The sequence below is a fragment of the Schistocerca piceifrons genome, chromosome 1 (assembly GCF_021461385.2).
Source record: "Schistocerca piceifrons isolate TAMUIC-IGC-003096 chromosome 1, iqSchPice1.1, whole genome shotgun sequence".
NCBI classification, from domain to species: domain Eukaryota; kingdom Metazoa; phylum Arthropoda; class Insecta; order Orthoptera; family Acrididae; genus Schistocerca; species Schistocerca piceifrons.
The window spans coordinates 836,999,734-837,015,417 of record NC_060138.1 but is presented as its reverse complement, the minus strand read 5'-3'; the positions used below and the strand labels follow the sequence as shown (position 1 = coordinate 837,015,417).

General features: G+C 41.0%; 1 protein-coding gene across 1 annotated transcript in view; it reads left to right on the top strand.

The window, feature by feature from the left end:
* LOC124775508 (probable cytochrome P450 49a1) overlaps positions 1-15,684 on the top strand; it is a 148,323-nt gene that overhangs the window by 123,447 nt on the left and 9,192 nt on the right. Inside the window, exon 9 of the mRNA XM_047250344.1 lies at positions 1,315-1,393. Within this exon, the coding sequence (XP_047106300.1) occupies positions 1,315-1,393 (79 nt within the window). The remainder of the gene's footprint in view (positions 1-1,314; positions 1,394-15,684) is intronic.

The window sequence follows — 15,684 nt, the reverse complement described above, 5'->3', positions numbered from 1 at the left end:
CTCGTGGTTAGCGTGAGCAGCTGCAGAACGAGAGGTCTTTGGTTCAAGTCTTCCCTCGAGTGATAAGTTTATTTTCGTAAAGTTTTGATCTGTCCGTTCGTTCATTGACGTCTCTGTTCACTGTAATAAGTTTAGTGTCTGTGTTTTGCGACCCCACCGCAAAAACGTGCGATTAGTCGACGAAAGGACGTGCCTCTTCAATGGGAACCGAATACATTTGATCGCAAGATCACAGGTCAACCGATTCCTCCACAGGAAAACACGTCTGATATATTCCATACGACACTGGTGACGGCATGTGCGTCACATGACAGGAATATGTTGTCGACCCACCTAACTTGTACACTTGGCGAATGGATAAAAAGATTCTTCTACCTTTCCCGATTTAGGTTTTCTTGTGGATGTGATAATCACTCCCAAAAAAGTGATGAAAACAGAAGAGTTTGTGACATAAACTGAAAACAAAAAATTAAAATTTCCACTCGAGGGAAGACTTGAACCAAGTACCTCTCGTTCCGCATGTGCTCACGCTAACCACACGACCACAGCGCTGCTGAGGTGACCTTCTCCTAGATGTTGCTTGTATTGCGCATGGACTACTCAGTTTGTATATTTTGCTTATTTTTTCGTACTTCCACACAACTTCTTCCTGTTTTCTCTGTGTTTAGTTTTTCAAGGTCTATCCACTGTGCCAACTTAGAATTAAATCTGAGGGGAGTGCGATGGGGAGGTTCCCTTGTTAGTATAAGTTTGTGCATATCACGTCTGAAGTTTTTTTTTTTTTGGGTGTGTGTGTGTTGTCTATAGCGTAAGTTAGTTTAAGTTAGATTAAGTAGTGTGTAGGCTTAGGGACCGATGACCTCAGCAGTTTGGTCCCAAAAGACCTTACCACAAATTTCCAAATTTTTCTACCTCTGTAAAATCGAAACTTTCGTCTATGTCTTCGTTTCTAACCGTCACTGAAAGCCTAGCGCTATCGTCTCCTGTCTTCTCAGTTTTCTTTGTGTTATTCTATTACCGTAGCCAACAATGTTATCTTACGCTCTCGAAACTTATTTGATCGTCCGAATCCAAGAAACATTCTGATGATCTTCTGTTTAGATCGCTTTAGCTTCTATCAGTGGCTTAAATTTCTTCAGATTCTTGCAACTGGTATCACTTTTCCCGAAACGGGCTCATTCCCTGTTCTAAGTAACGACTGTCATCCGAAACTCCTCGAATTTATATTCCACGATAATGCTGATTACTAAGTATATTTTAAAAGAATACGTTATGTCACTTACAGAGGTATATATTCTTTTTTTCTTTTTTCAGAATGTATCCAGTTATAATCGGAAATGGCAGATGTCTTCAGTCTGATGCTGTGATCGAAGATTTCCACATACCTAAAGGGGTAAGGTATCAACTATGCCAAAGGTCAAATTTGCTGCTACGCACAGCTGCAGGAGCAGAATAAAAACTTCGTATCGGGGTACCATTTATACAGAAGTCTTGTTGCAGTTGTTGACTAAAGTAGTCCTTCCACTCAGCGTAAATGCTTAGTATGCCATTTTAACGCAAACGATTCACAGAAATCGAGGAATCGCACTTACACAGGGTGAGTCACGTAAGACGTAAACCCCTTTTATTTCATGATCGGTTTCAGGTATCAAAACGAGATTTTTGGTAGATGATAGTACGCTAAGAAGCAAGTACTTTGGTGCGTAGTAAAGAATTTTAACTCTTGTATCGATCGAGATACTGAAGTAGAATGATATACTTTCTTAACAGCATCCGAAAGCACCTGAAAAGACGAGTGCAGTGATATAATGATTGTTAATTCTGAGGTTGAAACTCTTCGCAAAAGAATCTGAAAAATTTTCTAAAACTGAAACGCAGGTCGGCCATTATCGGCTGTTGTGTCGTAAACACGCTAAGCTATTGTGTTGTAAACACGCTCATGCCACGCTGCGTCGTTGTATGAAGCGTTTCGACTGTTTTCTTATCTGCACTGCAGAATTAGCAGAAACTGCGTTGTCTGTCGGTAAGTCATTTCTGCTTCAGATTCTTGCAACTAGTATCCCTTTTCCCGAAGCAAGGCTCATTCCCTGCTCTAAGTAACGACTCTTCGAATTTATATTCCATGATAATGCTTATTACTGCGTATAAATTATTTTAAAAGAATACGTATGTACCTGTAGGTCATTTCTGCTTGCATTCAGGCTTCTACACCAATGAGTAGACGTTAGACTTGCTACTTTTCTACATCTACGTGATTACTCTGCTATTCACAATAAAGTGCCTGGCAGAGGGTTCAATGAACCACCTTCAAGCTGTCTCTCTACCGTTCCACTTTCGAACGGCATGCGGGAAAAACGACCACTTAAATTTTTCTGTGCGAGCCCTGATTTCTCTTATTTTATCGTGATGATCATTTCTCCCTATGTAGGTGGGTGCCAACAGAATGTTTTCGCAATCGGAGGAGAAAACTGGTGATTGAAATTTTCTGAGAAGATTCCGTCGCAACTAAAAACGCCTTTGTTTTAGTGATTGACACTCCAATTCACGTATCACATCTGTGACACTATCTCCCGTATTTCGCGATAATATAAAACGAGCTGCCCTTCTTTGTACTTTTTCGATGTCATCTGTCAGTGCCACCTGATGCGGATACCACACCGCACAGCAATACTCCAGAATAGGGCGGACAAGCGTGGTGTAAGCAGTCTCTTTAGTAGACCTGTTGCTCCTTCTAAGTGTTCTACGAATAAATCGCAGTCTTTGGTTTGCTCTAACCACAATATTATCTATGTGATAGTTCCTATTTAGGTTATTTGTAATTGTAATCCCTAAGTATTTAGTTGAATTTACAGCCTTCAGGTTTGTGTGACTTATCGCGTAATCGAAATTTAGATGTTTTCTTTTGGTACTCATGTGAATAACTTCACACTTTTCCTTATTCAGGGTCAATTGCCACTTTTCGCACCATGCAGATATCTTATCTAAATCATTTTGCGTTTTGATCCTCTGATGACTTTACAAAGCGGTAAATGACAGCATCATCTGCAAACAATCTAAGACGGCTACTCATATTGTCTCCTATGTCGTTAATATAGATCAGGAACAATAGAGGACCTACAACACTTCCTTGGGGAACGCCGGATATTACTTCTGTTTTGCTCCATACTTTCCGTCTATTACTACGAACTGTGACCTTTCTGACAGGAAATCACGAATCCAGTCGCACAGCTGAGGTGAACTCCGTAGGCACGCAGTTTGATTAAAATACGCTTGTGAGGAACGGTGTCGAAAGCCTTCTGGAAATCTAAAAATATGGAATCAATTTGACATCCCCTGTCGATAGCACTTATTACTTCATGAGTATAAAGTGCTAGTTGTGTTTCACAAGGACGATATTTTCTGAAACTGTGCTGACGATGTGTCAATAAATCGTTTTCTTCGGGGTACTTCATTATGTTCGAATACAGTATATTTACAAAACCCTACTGCAAATCGACGTTAGTGATATACGCCTGTAATTTAGCGGATTACTCCTACTTCCCTTTTTGGGTATTGGTGTGACTTGAGCAATTTTCCAGTCTTTAGGTACGGATCTTTCTGTGAGCGAGTGGTTGTATATAATTGCTAAATATGGAGCTATTGTATCAGCATACTCTGAGAGGAACGTTACTGGTATACAATCTGGACCGGAGGCTTTGCCTTTATTAAGTGATTTAAGCTGCTTCGTTACTCCGAAGATATATACTTCTATGTTTCTCATCTTGGCAGTTGTTCTTGATTGGAATTCAGGAATATTTACTTCGTCTTCTTCGGTGAAGGAGTTTCGGAAAACCGTGTTTGATAACTCTGCTTTAGTGGCACTGTCATCAGTGACTTCACCGTTGTTATCGCGCAGTGAAGGTATTGATTGCGTCTTGCCACTGGTGTGCTTTATGTATGCCAGAATCTCTTTGGGTTTTCTGCCAGATTTCGAGACAGAATTTCGTTGCGGAAATTATTAAAAGCATCTCGCATTGATGTACGCGCCATATTTCGAACTTGTGTGTAACTTTGCCAATCTTGGGGATTTTGCATTCTTTTAAATTTGGCATGCTTTTTTCGTTGCTTCTGCAGCAACGATCTGACCCGTTTTGTGTACCATGTGGGATCAGTACCATCACTTATTACTTTATGTGGTATATATCTCTCAACTGCTGTCGATGCTATATAGATCCTTATAGGGCGAATGTCAAATGCTGTCGGAATGGTAATGGAAAACTGCCTGACGATGCTGTTGTTGTTTCCACAAAAACCTGGAAACGTTCACACATATGAAATACTTTTCCTAAGTCACATATGCCATAGTTCCTTACATAAAAATTGTAGCTGCCCCTGTATCTATGTCGTATAGGAAATGAGGTTTATCTTAAAAGGTGTGGAGGGGGAACGGGGAGGGGGGGGGGGAAGCTGCCTTGGTGCAAATAACTACGGAGCCTGTTATAAGAGCTCTCCGTCCCACAGTAGCCGACTCTAGCTGCATTGCTTTCCAATTTCAGTACGTTTCTAGGACTCTTTGGTGCAAGCTTTTAACATCAATACTAACAAGCGCAATATCATTGTCTTTCCAAGAACTGCTGAACGCAGTTGTGACACGTATTCAGTTCCATTAAAAAACATACTTGTTTCAGTATCTCAGCTAACACCAGAATTCAGAGGATTGTGTGTGCATTGTGTATTAAACCGGGGACGTAGAAACGACGGAGAGGCTTTGTCCCGCAGTAGCCCTCAGTGGTTCACAACCCCACAACAGGCCACAACAGTCCACCCACCCCATCGCCGCCCCACTCCGAACCCAGGGTTACTGTGCGGTTTGGCCCACAGTGAACCCCACTGGGAACGTCTCATACCAGACGAGTGTAGCTCCAAATGTTTACGTGGTAGAATAATTACGGTGTACGCGTACATGGAGACAGTGTTTGTGCAGCAATCGCCGACGTAGAGTAAGTGAGGCGGAATAAGGGGAACCAGCCCGCATTCGCCGAGGTAGATGGAAGACCGCCTTAAAAACCATCCACAGGCTGGATGGCACACAGGACCTCGACACTAATGCGCTGGGCGAATTCATGCCGGGGACCGGCACGCCTTGCCGCTTGGGAAGCATCGGGTTAGAACGCGCGGCTAGCCGGGCGGGCTATTCAGAGGATTTTCTACACAAAACATTATATGCCCTTTAGCATACCATTAACTGTGGAAAATCTCGTTCAGAAAATAAAATGGATGTTACATCTTGCGTGGCTCACCCTGTATATTAATAATAGTGTTACCCGCTTTGATAAGAATGTAACTATTCTCTTCTCCTCTCATTGTCTGTGTATGGTCGTAGAAGCACACATACTTCTTTATGCATGCAGTCTCTATACTCGACGTCATTGCACTTCTGATGGCGAAGGAATCGTCAGTCGGCAGACCCAGATCAGCTGTCTGCACTCTATAGAAGAAGAAAAGCACCATCCGAACAGGCTTTGAAGGCGCGACGGTACCGACCGGACGCCGTGTCATCCTCACCGGATGCGAATACGGAGGACCACGTGGTCAGCACACCGCTCTCCCGACCATGGTCAGTTTTTGTGACCAGCGTCGCTACTTCTCAGTCAAGTAGCTCCTCAATTGGGCTCACAAGGGCTGAGTGTAACCACATTACCAACAGCACTCGACAGACCTGGACGATGACCCATCCAAGTGCCAGCCAAGCCAAACAGTGCTTAAATTCGGTGATCTGACCAGAACAGGACTGCCACTGCGGCAAGCCCGTTGGTGCAGTTCTGTAGGAGTGAAATAGTTTTTGTTGGTACTCGCCAGCTCAACAGCGTAAAGTTTTCCAGTAACAAAATAACACTAAATAATATACTAGCTTTCTCGGACTTATAATTCGTTTACGACTGAGTTGTGGTTGTCAAAAAAAGAATGTAGTGAGTTCATGAGTAAAAGCCTTGAACAGCGTGAGATCATTGGCAAGAGCGTGATGGAGAGCTCGCCGCCAACGTTTACAACACTCTGATACGTTCATGTATGCATGACGATTGCTTGGACTATCATATCGCGGCCGGGGTGGCCGAGCGGTACTAGGCGCTACAGTCTAGAATGATATTTCGCTTGTTAGTATTGATGTTAAAATCTTGCACCAAAGAGTCCTAGAAATGTACTGAAATTGGAAAGCAATGCGACCGCTACAGTCGCAGGTTCGAATCCTGCCTCGGGCATGGATGTGTGTGATGTCCTTAGGTTAGTTAGGTTTAAGTAGTTCTAAGTTCTAGGGGACTGATGACCCCAGAAGTGAAGTCCCATAGTGCTCAGAGCCATTTGAACCATTTTATCATATCGCCTCCAAAAATTACCAAACACCCCTGGACCAACTAAGTGCAAAAGTTTTCGCATTTGCTTTCTTCCTCCAGAAATGCCTTTTTTCCTACTTTAATATTTTTTTTGTGGGATCTAAAATTTAAAAACCTCTCTCACACCGGCCTGATTTAGCTTCACTGATCAGGATAGTAAAAACATGCGTATGTTAAGGGAATTTTCATTCACAAAACAGGCTTATCACATTCACACAGTTCAATACTGTTCTATCCTGATTAAATTGAGCTGAACTTAAATTCCATAAGGCAGTGAAGCCATTTTTAAGTCTCGGTGCGACGAAAATTGTCAGTCGATCTCCTGAAAACATTTGTAATAATTAATAACTTTCGGTGATCACACGGGGAAGATCGGAGATCTGCTGGTAAGACCGTGTTAGCCTATTTATTTGAAATAACTGGATATCTTGAGCATACAAAACGGCAGGTTCGTCCAGTGTAAATCAGATGTTCCCCACTGATCCCGTGCAACACAGCGTAGTAAGCAGACACTGTCAATAATAATAAGTTAAATAATACGCGAACACACTTACTTTAGTTCATGTATTAAATTCCTTCTCATACAGAATCTCATCAAGATGGCGACTAGCTCAACCATACATACATACACCTCCTCCTTCTTTCACGACTAATCAGCAAGCATTTCTTCATTCTTTTTATAAGAGAAAACATAGACAGCAGAGAAGCTATTCCATGGAGTAAATGGACGCTCCAAGGAATAATTGGGCTTGAAACTACTTTGCACTGATAATCGGTAAGATAAGAAGAGATATTTCGAGATATGTACTGAGTTATATAATTTATAAAATTTCTGAAAATATCGCGGAGAGACCGTTGCAAGAGACATTACACTACGACAAAATGAATGCTATTACACATCTATGGAACGATGTTAACGATCTTTTTGCTATCCAGCGTGGCAGATACCAATCGTCCATTGGTGGAACAGTGCGAAATCCACTCTCAAACTGAGAACTCCAGATCTGTGAGAAGATACATCTACAAAGGTTAAAAACGCAGCAAACATCTGAATATTAAAATACATCCAAGTGTGATCCGTCCAATGTTTCTTTATGACAATCACCACTCCAGCCAAAAGATCCCAATAATATAATAGATATACAAGGTGTGTTCCATAAGTAATGTGACCAAATTCATAAAATATCATTTATTGAATATATTCATACAAATAATCAAAAATTTTCAAAGTGGCATCCTCTTCCATTGATACACTTGTGGAGGCGTTGTTTCCATGCCAGGAAGGCATCCTGGAATGCCTTTTCTGGAATGTCCTTTTGAGCTCATGTAACATGCGCCTGGATGCTTTCAATTGTGTCCCAATGTTTTCCTTTTATGACTCCTTTTAACTGAGGAAACAAAAAAAGTCAGCAGAAGCCAGGTCAGGACCGTAGGGAGGCTGGGGAACCAATGTGGTCTTGGCCCTGGCCAGGAAGTCGTTGACAATGAAAGCACTGTGACTCAGCATGTTGTCATAGTGAGCTGTTCACGTGTCCTTGATGTCGCTTTGACAGTGGGAGACCCTCCTTTACAGTCTTTTGAGCACTTCCAAGTAGAAAGCTGAGTTCACTGTAGTCCCAGTAGGTATGAATTCGTGGTGGACAATGCCTCTGACGTCAAAGAAGACAATTAACATGGTTTTGATCCTGGACTTGCTCATGCATGCCTTCTTGGGATGTGGCAACGATGGGGTGTGCCACTCTGAACTCTGCCTTTTTGTCTCAAGGTCATACGAAAAATCTACAACTCATCACCAGTGATAACTGAGTTTAAAAAATGAGGATCATTTTCACACAAATCCCATCATTTCCCGGCATTGAAGCACGCACATGGGAAGAGTTTAGCACACACCTTTCTCACGTTCAAATCTTCGGTCACAATGCCGGAAACCGTTGTTTCTGACATGTTTAGAGTTTGTGCTATCAACTGAAGGCTCAGCAATCTGTCAGAGTTCAAACAATCGCGCACACGCATCATATTTTCGCCGACTAGTGCGGTTGATGGTCATCCACTGCGAGGTTCGCCGGTGATCTCCTCTTGGCCCTCCATGAACGGCTTGTGCCATCGGAAAACTTGTGATTCGGACAAGCACTCATTCCCAAAGGCATGCTGAAGTAATGGAAACGTTTCGGTTGCGGACTTCCCAAGTTTAACGCAAAATTTGATAGCGCACCGTTGCTCTACAGAATGATCCATTGTGCCGTGTTACATAAACTCAAAACGGGGTTGACGGAAACGCACGTCCTGATTACCCGGCAGCTCGCAGCCGAATGAGACAAAGAGCGTTTTGAAGCTAACACCCCCTTCCACTTAGCCCAGCCGGTTACAACATGCTGTGGTGCACCGTTGCGTCAGAAAAAATTAGTCGCATTACTTATAGAACAGACTCTGTAGTGGTTCTCACACACATCGCACCTAAGAGAAAAGTGGGCAGACAGCCTAAAAATTTATGAGGGAAGTCCCAATGTTTGCTCTGAGCAAAACATTCATACTTGTGGAGGCTGCAAAATAAAAATATTCTTGAAACTACGCAAAGCACTAATAATAGCCTAACAAGTTTACAGAGTGCTTGAAGGCAATCTGGTACGAAACTGGAGCAAAAGGACAAGTTAGTACGTTGTGGTCCTGGTAGTTCAACATCACTAGCAAAGAAAAATCGTTAAATAAATTTGTCTCAGGAAAAACTGTATGAAACAAAAGAAACATATAGAGGTTAAGCTCTATGCAGGTTTACAGCAGTTTACACCAAGAAACATATTGTTTACAAACTCGAAAAAACTGAGGCAGATAATACGGTCAATTTTTCGAATACTAACAGATCTTCTCGAGTCCATTTGCACAAAGTTGGCGTATTGGACACCTCATTGCCAATGTGATGACGAAACAGTGATCTAAATCACATTGTCTCTCATAACAAATATTAAACGAGATGCACAGCTAACGTTTTAAACGAATTCTTGAACACTGGTCACCGTCTACCGTTTCTGGACTGACTCACCTCTTGGAGATCCGGTATGGACTGTAATTGATTTTATAACAAGGTCCACACAAAAGGAAGACATAAAAATCCAGAAGGATAGATGGATGACGAATTTAACGATAGATACGAAACGAACTACACATACATTGATATTTATGCCCATCTATGTAATAATTTCAGCCTGATAGCAGATCTAATTGTAATAACATTTACTGTAAGCTAAGCAACTTAAATCTAGAACACTCTGTAAATGTGTTTGCGCACTCTTTATTGTTTGTATCAAAATGAACAGTTGTTACTTTACTGTATTAGTAGAAGCTCGTAAGCTGTGATGACTAACGGTACGTACACTAGAAGCCGACTAGAGGTCTATTGAAATAAACGGTCGTCAGCCTTGTTTCATTTCACGATATAAGTTTGGAAGACCACAGCTTCGGCTCTACTGGTCGCCAACCAAACTGCACTCAGAGAAATTCCAAGATGAGACCTTTTCACTGGAAACGTCTCCTATTAGACCTCAGTTTTCTTCTTGTATCTTCTTCACCAATCTCAACAAAGAAAAGAGTCTGAATGACACTTCAAAGATAAAAAAGAAACGCTTCAATTTACATTCAGCAATACGGTTTACTCTTAAAACTTTCTGGTAGATTAAGAAGCGGGACTCGAGCCCAGAACCTTTACTTTTACAGGGGATGCTCTTATTGGTTGATCCATGGACTACTAGCTAGCTGCCTCCTCCTCCTACTTTTCAAACTCATGACCCACCCACCACTTCTACCAATATCTCTCAGACACTTCACAGAACCTAAAGATGTCCTATATAGCTTGCTAGATTGTAGATTGAATAAAATAACTTTGTGACTGGAAGATTGCAGTGGCATGGGACAGTCAAGCTAGAGTGCAGCCAGCCACACTAGGCAAGCCTCTGCTTGTGCATACAAAATAGGCTGTGCAACAAGCACGTGGTACCTATGAAAGAACGTTGACTGGCTGGCGGCTACCCATACTAGACGACTAGCTATAGCGCCTATTACGAAGTTATTTGAATAGATAATTTTAAAACTAGGGCAACCACAGCTAAAATAGTAGTACATGATTGCTTGACATTTCATGCAGTGAACAGTTATTTTAAAATACCTGTGTTAAAACTATTAAAATGAAACTGAATAGAATGTCCAATGGTCCACTGTAGCTGTACTTGTTCAAGCGATTTATAAATTCACACAAGCGGTTCCGCAACTTTTGAGTCACATCTTCTGGTGCAAATATCCGTACAAAATAATTTTTAAAATTAGTGTAGTTATCTGAGATATCCTAAAATACTGACTGACTAGACGTAAACATGGAGGAAAATATTAAGCATCAAGCTAGGAAACAAGTGGATCACATATACCCCACAAGAACGGCCATATATATATAGCCTACTTAATAAATGCAAACTGTAGGTTCATACCGAAAAAAGTACTTACAAATGCTATGCCATAGGTTACAGAATGCCGCAGTGTAACAATTGGCGTGGCTAGGTAACGATTTCAGCACTCCTCAGTTGATAAGAAACCATCGTCAAATGATAAAAATACCATCGTCAGTGATGAAGGATTAGGACTCAGAAATGCTCCTTCATTTAAAACAGTGAAACAGTAACTCGAACGAAAAGTAGATGGGGACCATCGCCATGTGATGTGGATTAATTGCCAAAAACGAGAATGGCTTGTGTTAAATTGCGAACTGTACACATTCCGATTAATTTACACTCTTGTCGGACTATCTCAAGCAACGAAATGCTCCTCATAGATGTTATTCAGGGAACTACTGGGCCCTATAGTGACTGAAGAATGAAATGAAGTTAGTGATGAAAACTAGTAACTTTTATTCTTCAGTTACTACAGGGTCCAGTACTTCCCTGAACAACATCTATGAGGGGCATTTCATTGCTTGACATAGGCCGAAAATAGTGTATTTTAATCGGAATTTAACACAGGTCAGCCTCGTTTTTGGCAATTGATCAACATCACATGGCGATAGTCCCCATCTACATGTGAGTTACCGTTTCACTTTTTTTAATTAAGGATCGGTTCTGATTCCTAATTCTATTCTTTCGTTTTATAATTAATTTTCATCATTGATGATAGTCTTTCTAGCATTTGACGATGGTTTTTTTTTTTATCAACTGAGGAGTGCTGAAATCTTTGCCTAGTGACGCCAGTTGTTACACTGCGGCATCCTGTAACCTGTGACATAGCATTTGTAAGTACTTTCTTTTGGTACGAACTTACAGGTTGCATTCATTAAGTATATATATATATATATATATATATATATATATATATATATATATATGCCCATTCTTGTGGGGCGTATGTGATCCACACGCTTCCTAGCTTGATGCTTAATATTTTCTCCCATGTATACATCTACTCATTCAGTATTTTAGGTATATTTAGATAACTAAAATAATTTTAAAATCTGTTTTGTACAGATATTTGCACCGGAGATGCAACTCAAAAGTTATGAATCCAATTGTTCGGGTTTATAAGTGACCTGAAAAAAAAATACAGTTAAGCCGACCATTGGATATTTCATTCAGTTTCATTTTAATAGTTTTAACACGTGTATTTTACGAAAACGGTTCATTGTATGAAATGTCAAGCAATCATATATTTGAATCGAAGTATACCACTCACTGCAGTACCCAGCAGTTTAGTGTCCAGGAGAGCTTCTTTGGGGTTTGGTAAACAGAAAGAGGTAGTGGCAGGCGTGAAGCTGTGAGGGCAGTACAAGTGAGACGGTAAGAACATTATCCAGTATAGCTTAGGTTCAAGACTAGAGTCTCGGTCAGTTAATTTCAAACCAGCACAATCTCAGCTGCAGACTGAGAGATTTATTCTCCAAGTCTGTTTTATTCGACATGCACCTCTTCCAGCTAACTCTTAGCTCCCCGATCTTGCCGAATAAAAGCGCCTGATTGGGATAACTTGCTGTACAATGTTCTCAGAAAGGCGCAACCATCACCTGTCATGAAAGCGAAGCTGTCACCGTAAAATCACATGTTCTTGCGCTAAAATGACAGTTTGTCTTCTTAACTCAAGACTGCCGATAACACTCTGCCTTCCGGCCACAGCCGGCCGAGGTGGCCGAGCGGTTCTAGGCTCTTCAGTCTGGAACCGCGCCACCGCTACGTTCGCAGGTTCGAGTCCTGGAGTCCTGCCTCGGGCATGGATGTGTGTGATGTCCTTAGGTTAGTTAGGTTTAAGTAGTAGGGGACTGATGACCTCAACTGTTAAGTCCCATAGTGCTCAGAGCCATTTGAACCATTTTTCTGGCCCCAACGGACCCACTTCCTTCTCTTCAAGTCGGTCCATGAACTCCCTGGGTTACTGAGTTCAGAGCAAATGTCGAAATTTGTTAACCATTTGCTGTCTCTTACCGTTCAGAAAAATCATTGGCAGCTTTATCACTCACGGGAATTCTTATCGAGTCGACCCTTTCTTCAGCTAATAACAACCCTCTGTACAATGCTGTCGCCTAGCAGGATCACTCATAATGCAATTTTACGAGCTAATGACCAGGACTTCACGTGACGTCACAGAAAATTCTCTGAATAAGTGTCACCGCAAGGTTAGTCTCAAAAGTCTAGAAAATATTCACTATACGTTGAAGTTTTCCTGAGTGCCACATTGTTATCCAATTTGGGGAAGTTTGAAGGTGATTCACCAGTCTGATATACAGGGTGACAGTTATTGAACTGTATGAAATAAAATCGTCATAAAGTCTGAACGGTTTGCATTAGGTCGTTCAAACTGCACTGTTGGCTGCGGGACATGATGGGAATTAGTACGTGCTGTATGGTTTGGTTTAGTGACGAAGCCCACTTTCATTTGGATGGGTTCGTCATTAAGCAAAATTGTCGCACTTGGGGAACTGAGAATCCGCATTTCGCGCTCGAGAATCCTCTTCACCCTCGACGGGTGACTGTGTGCTGTACAATGCCCAGTCATGGCGCGTGAAGGTTTTGGAAGATGATTTCATCCCCATCATCTAAAATGACCCTGATTTCGACAATATGTGGTTCAGGCAAGACGGAACTCGACCCCATCGAAGCAGGAGAGTGATTTCCTGAAGGAGCACTTTAGGGACCATATTCTGGCTCTGGGATACCCAGAGGCCATTAGCACGGGCCACGATGGGCCGCCATATTCTCCGCATCTGAACACATGCGATTCCTTTTTGTGAGGCTATGGTAAAGGCAAGGTGTACAGCAATAACGCCAAAACCACTGCTGAGCTAAAAGCAGCCATTCAGGAGGTTATCGACGTTCCGACACTTCAGCAGGTCACGCAGAATTTCGCTATTCGTCTGCGCCATATCATCGTCAATGGTGGCGGGCATATTGAACATGTCACAACCTAAATCCGAATATCTGTAGTGACGTTTACATGTTGAATAAAGTGTGTACACACCATAGTTCGTAAATTATTTAGGTTTTTTTCATATAGTTCAATAATTATCGCCCTGTATCTCGCATACCAGATGGAAGAGCTCTCCCAAGGAACTCAACAATTGAAATTTTGTGTATTACAGGTGCCTATTTTCACTCAGTTTTTGCATTGTTAGATTCTTTTTGCTGTGCCACATCCACTTCCTCTTATCTTTTCACAATAATTTCATCAATTTTCTTTTCTTTGTGTGGTTTAAAATCTGTTCCTTCCACATTTCAGCTTTTCCTTCTTTGCTTAGTACTGGCTTGCAACCTGACATTTTGACATTCAAACAGCTTCTTCTCTTTACTGCAAACATCTCTTTAATTTTCCTGTAGCTGGCATAAATCTTTCCCAAACTCATGCATACTTGAACATCTTCGAGTTCCTCCTTTAGCAATTCCCACTTTACCAGATGTTTCATTTTTCAGATGTTTGTATTTCCTTTTGCCTGCTTCATTTGCTGCTTTTTTCAGTTTCATTTTTTCATTATATACATTTAATATCCTGTATGTTACCCAATACTTGCTGCTGCACCTTGTCTTTCTGCCTAGTTGTTCCACTGCTCTCTTACTATTCCATGTCTCAAAGCTACTCGTTCACCTTTTATTGTATTTTTTCAGTCAATCGTTGTCTAATGCTCCGTTTGAAACTCTCAACAACCTCTCGTTTATCAGCTTATCCAGAACCCATGTTCTTAATTTCATAGCTTCCTGTAGCTGCTTCATCTTTAGTCTGCATTTTATAACTAATAAATTATAGTTAGTGTGCGTAAGTGTTCCTGGAAATGCTTTACAGTGTAAAATCTGGTTTCTAAATCTCTGTCTCAACAGAATGTACTCTAAAAGAGAAATTAAAAGTGTATGATGATGGTTGTGAGGGTTGTTCCATGTTCCTAGTAAACTTAGACTCCTTGTATATGAGCGACTTTCTTGTCTCGATCGACTATTCATGGCAAACGAGTCTATTGCAGCGCCCCTGGCACTTTATTTCTATACTGAGACACCCTTGTGACGATTGGTTCTTTTGTTTAGATGATGGCACGAAACTGGCGACCGTTCTGCGTGCTGTCTACAGTGAAAGTGAGGTTATGGGGAACCCTCCTTATTTCAAAATGTCGGAATATAGTCTAGTAACATCATTAAAGAGCTAGCATTGACAGTATAGTTTAATAATAACCAAAGCCAAATTCATAGTGACTGTTCCTTACAAAGGTGTGTGGTAAATTTTTCACACAGTAGAAAAGTGGAAGAATAAGGAAAATGTGGTCCAAAAATTAGATAACACTATTTATCTGCTTGAGAAAATAGACCTAAATAATACAAACACATCAAACAATATTTAGAAAACAGAAGACAATGCTTTTTTACTTCATCTTTTGCATCTTGTTTTCTTTGTAAATACCAAATAACATCAGAAACTACTTTCTGCTTCAGTAGTGCTAACTTTTTCACCGCTAAAAAATTCAATTTACTTATTTATTTACCTTCTTGTCTATGTGTACTGTGGGTTTCTGCTTCGTCCAAGTGTTGCAAAATCTAAAAAACTTCTGGTTTCCGATATTTAATCTTTCTTATAGGAAAAATTCATAGAAGAATATCAAATCCTCTTTTAACCTCCAGAATGTATAACAAAAACAAACTAAATAATGAAATGTAGATTGAGAAGGCACAAAATCCATTACTGTAATGTGAGTGAACATGGCGAGAAACAGTTATAATTTCCAGTATTAGCAGACATCACTACTGTCCCTTGTTGCTGTGCATATGTGGTGCTCAGCATACTTGGGAGTTTATATACTTGGCGCATTCAGTTG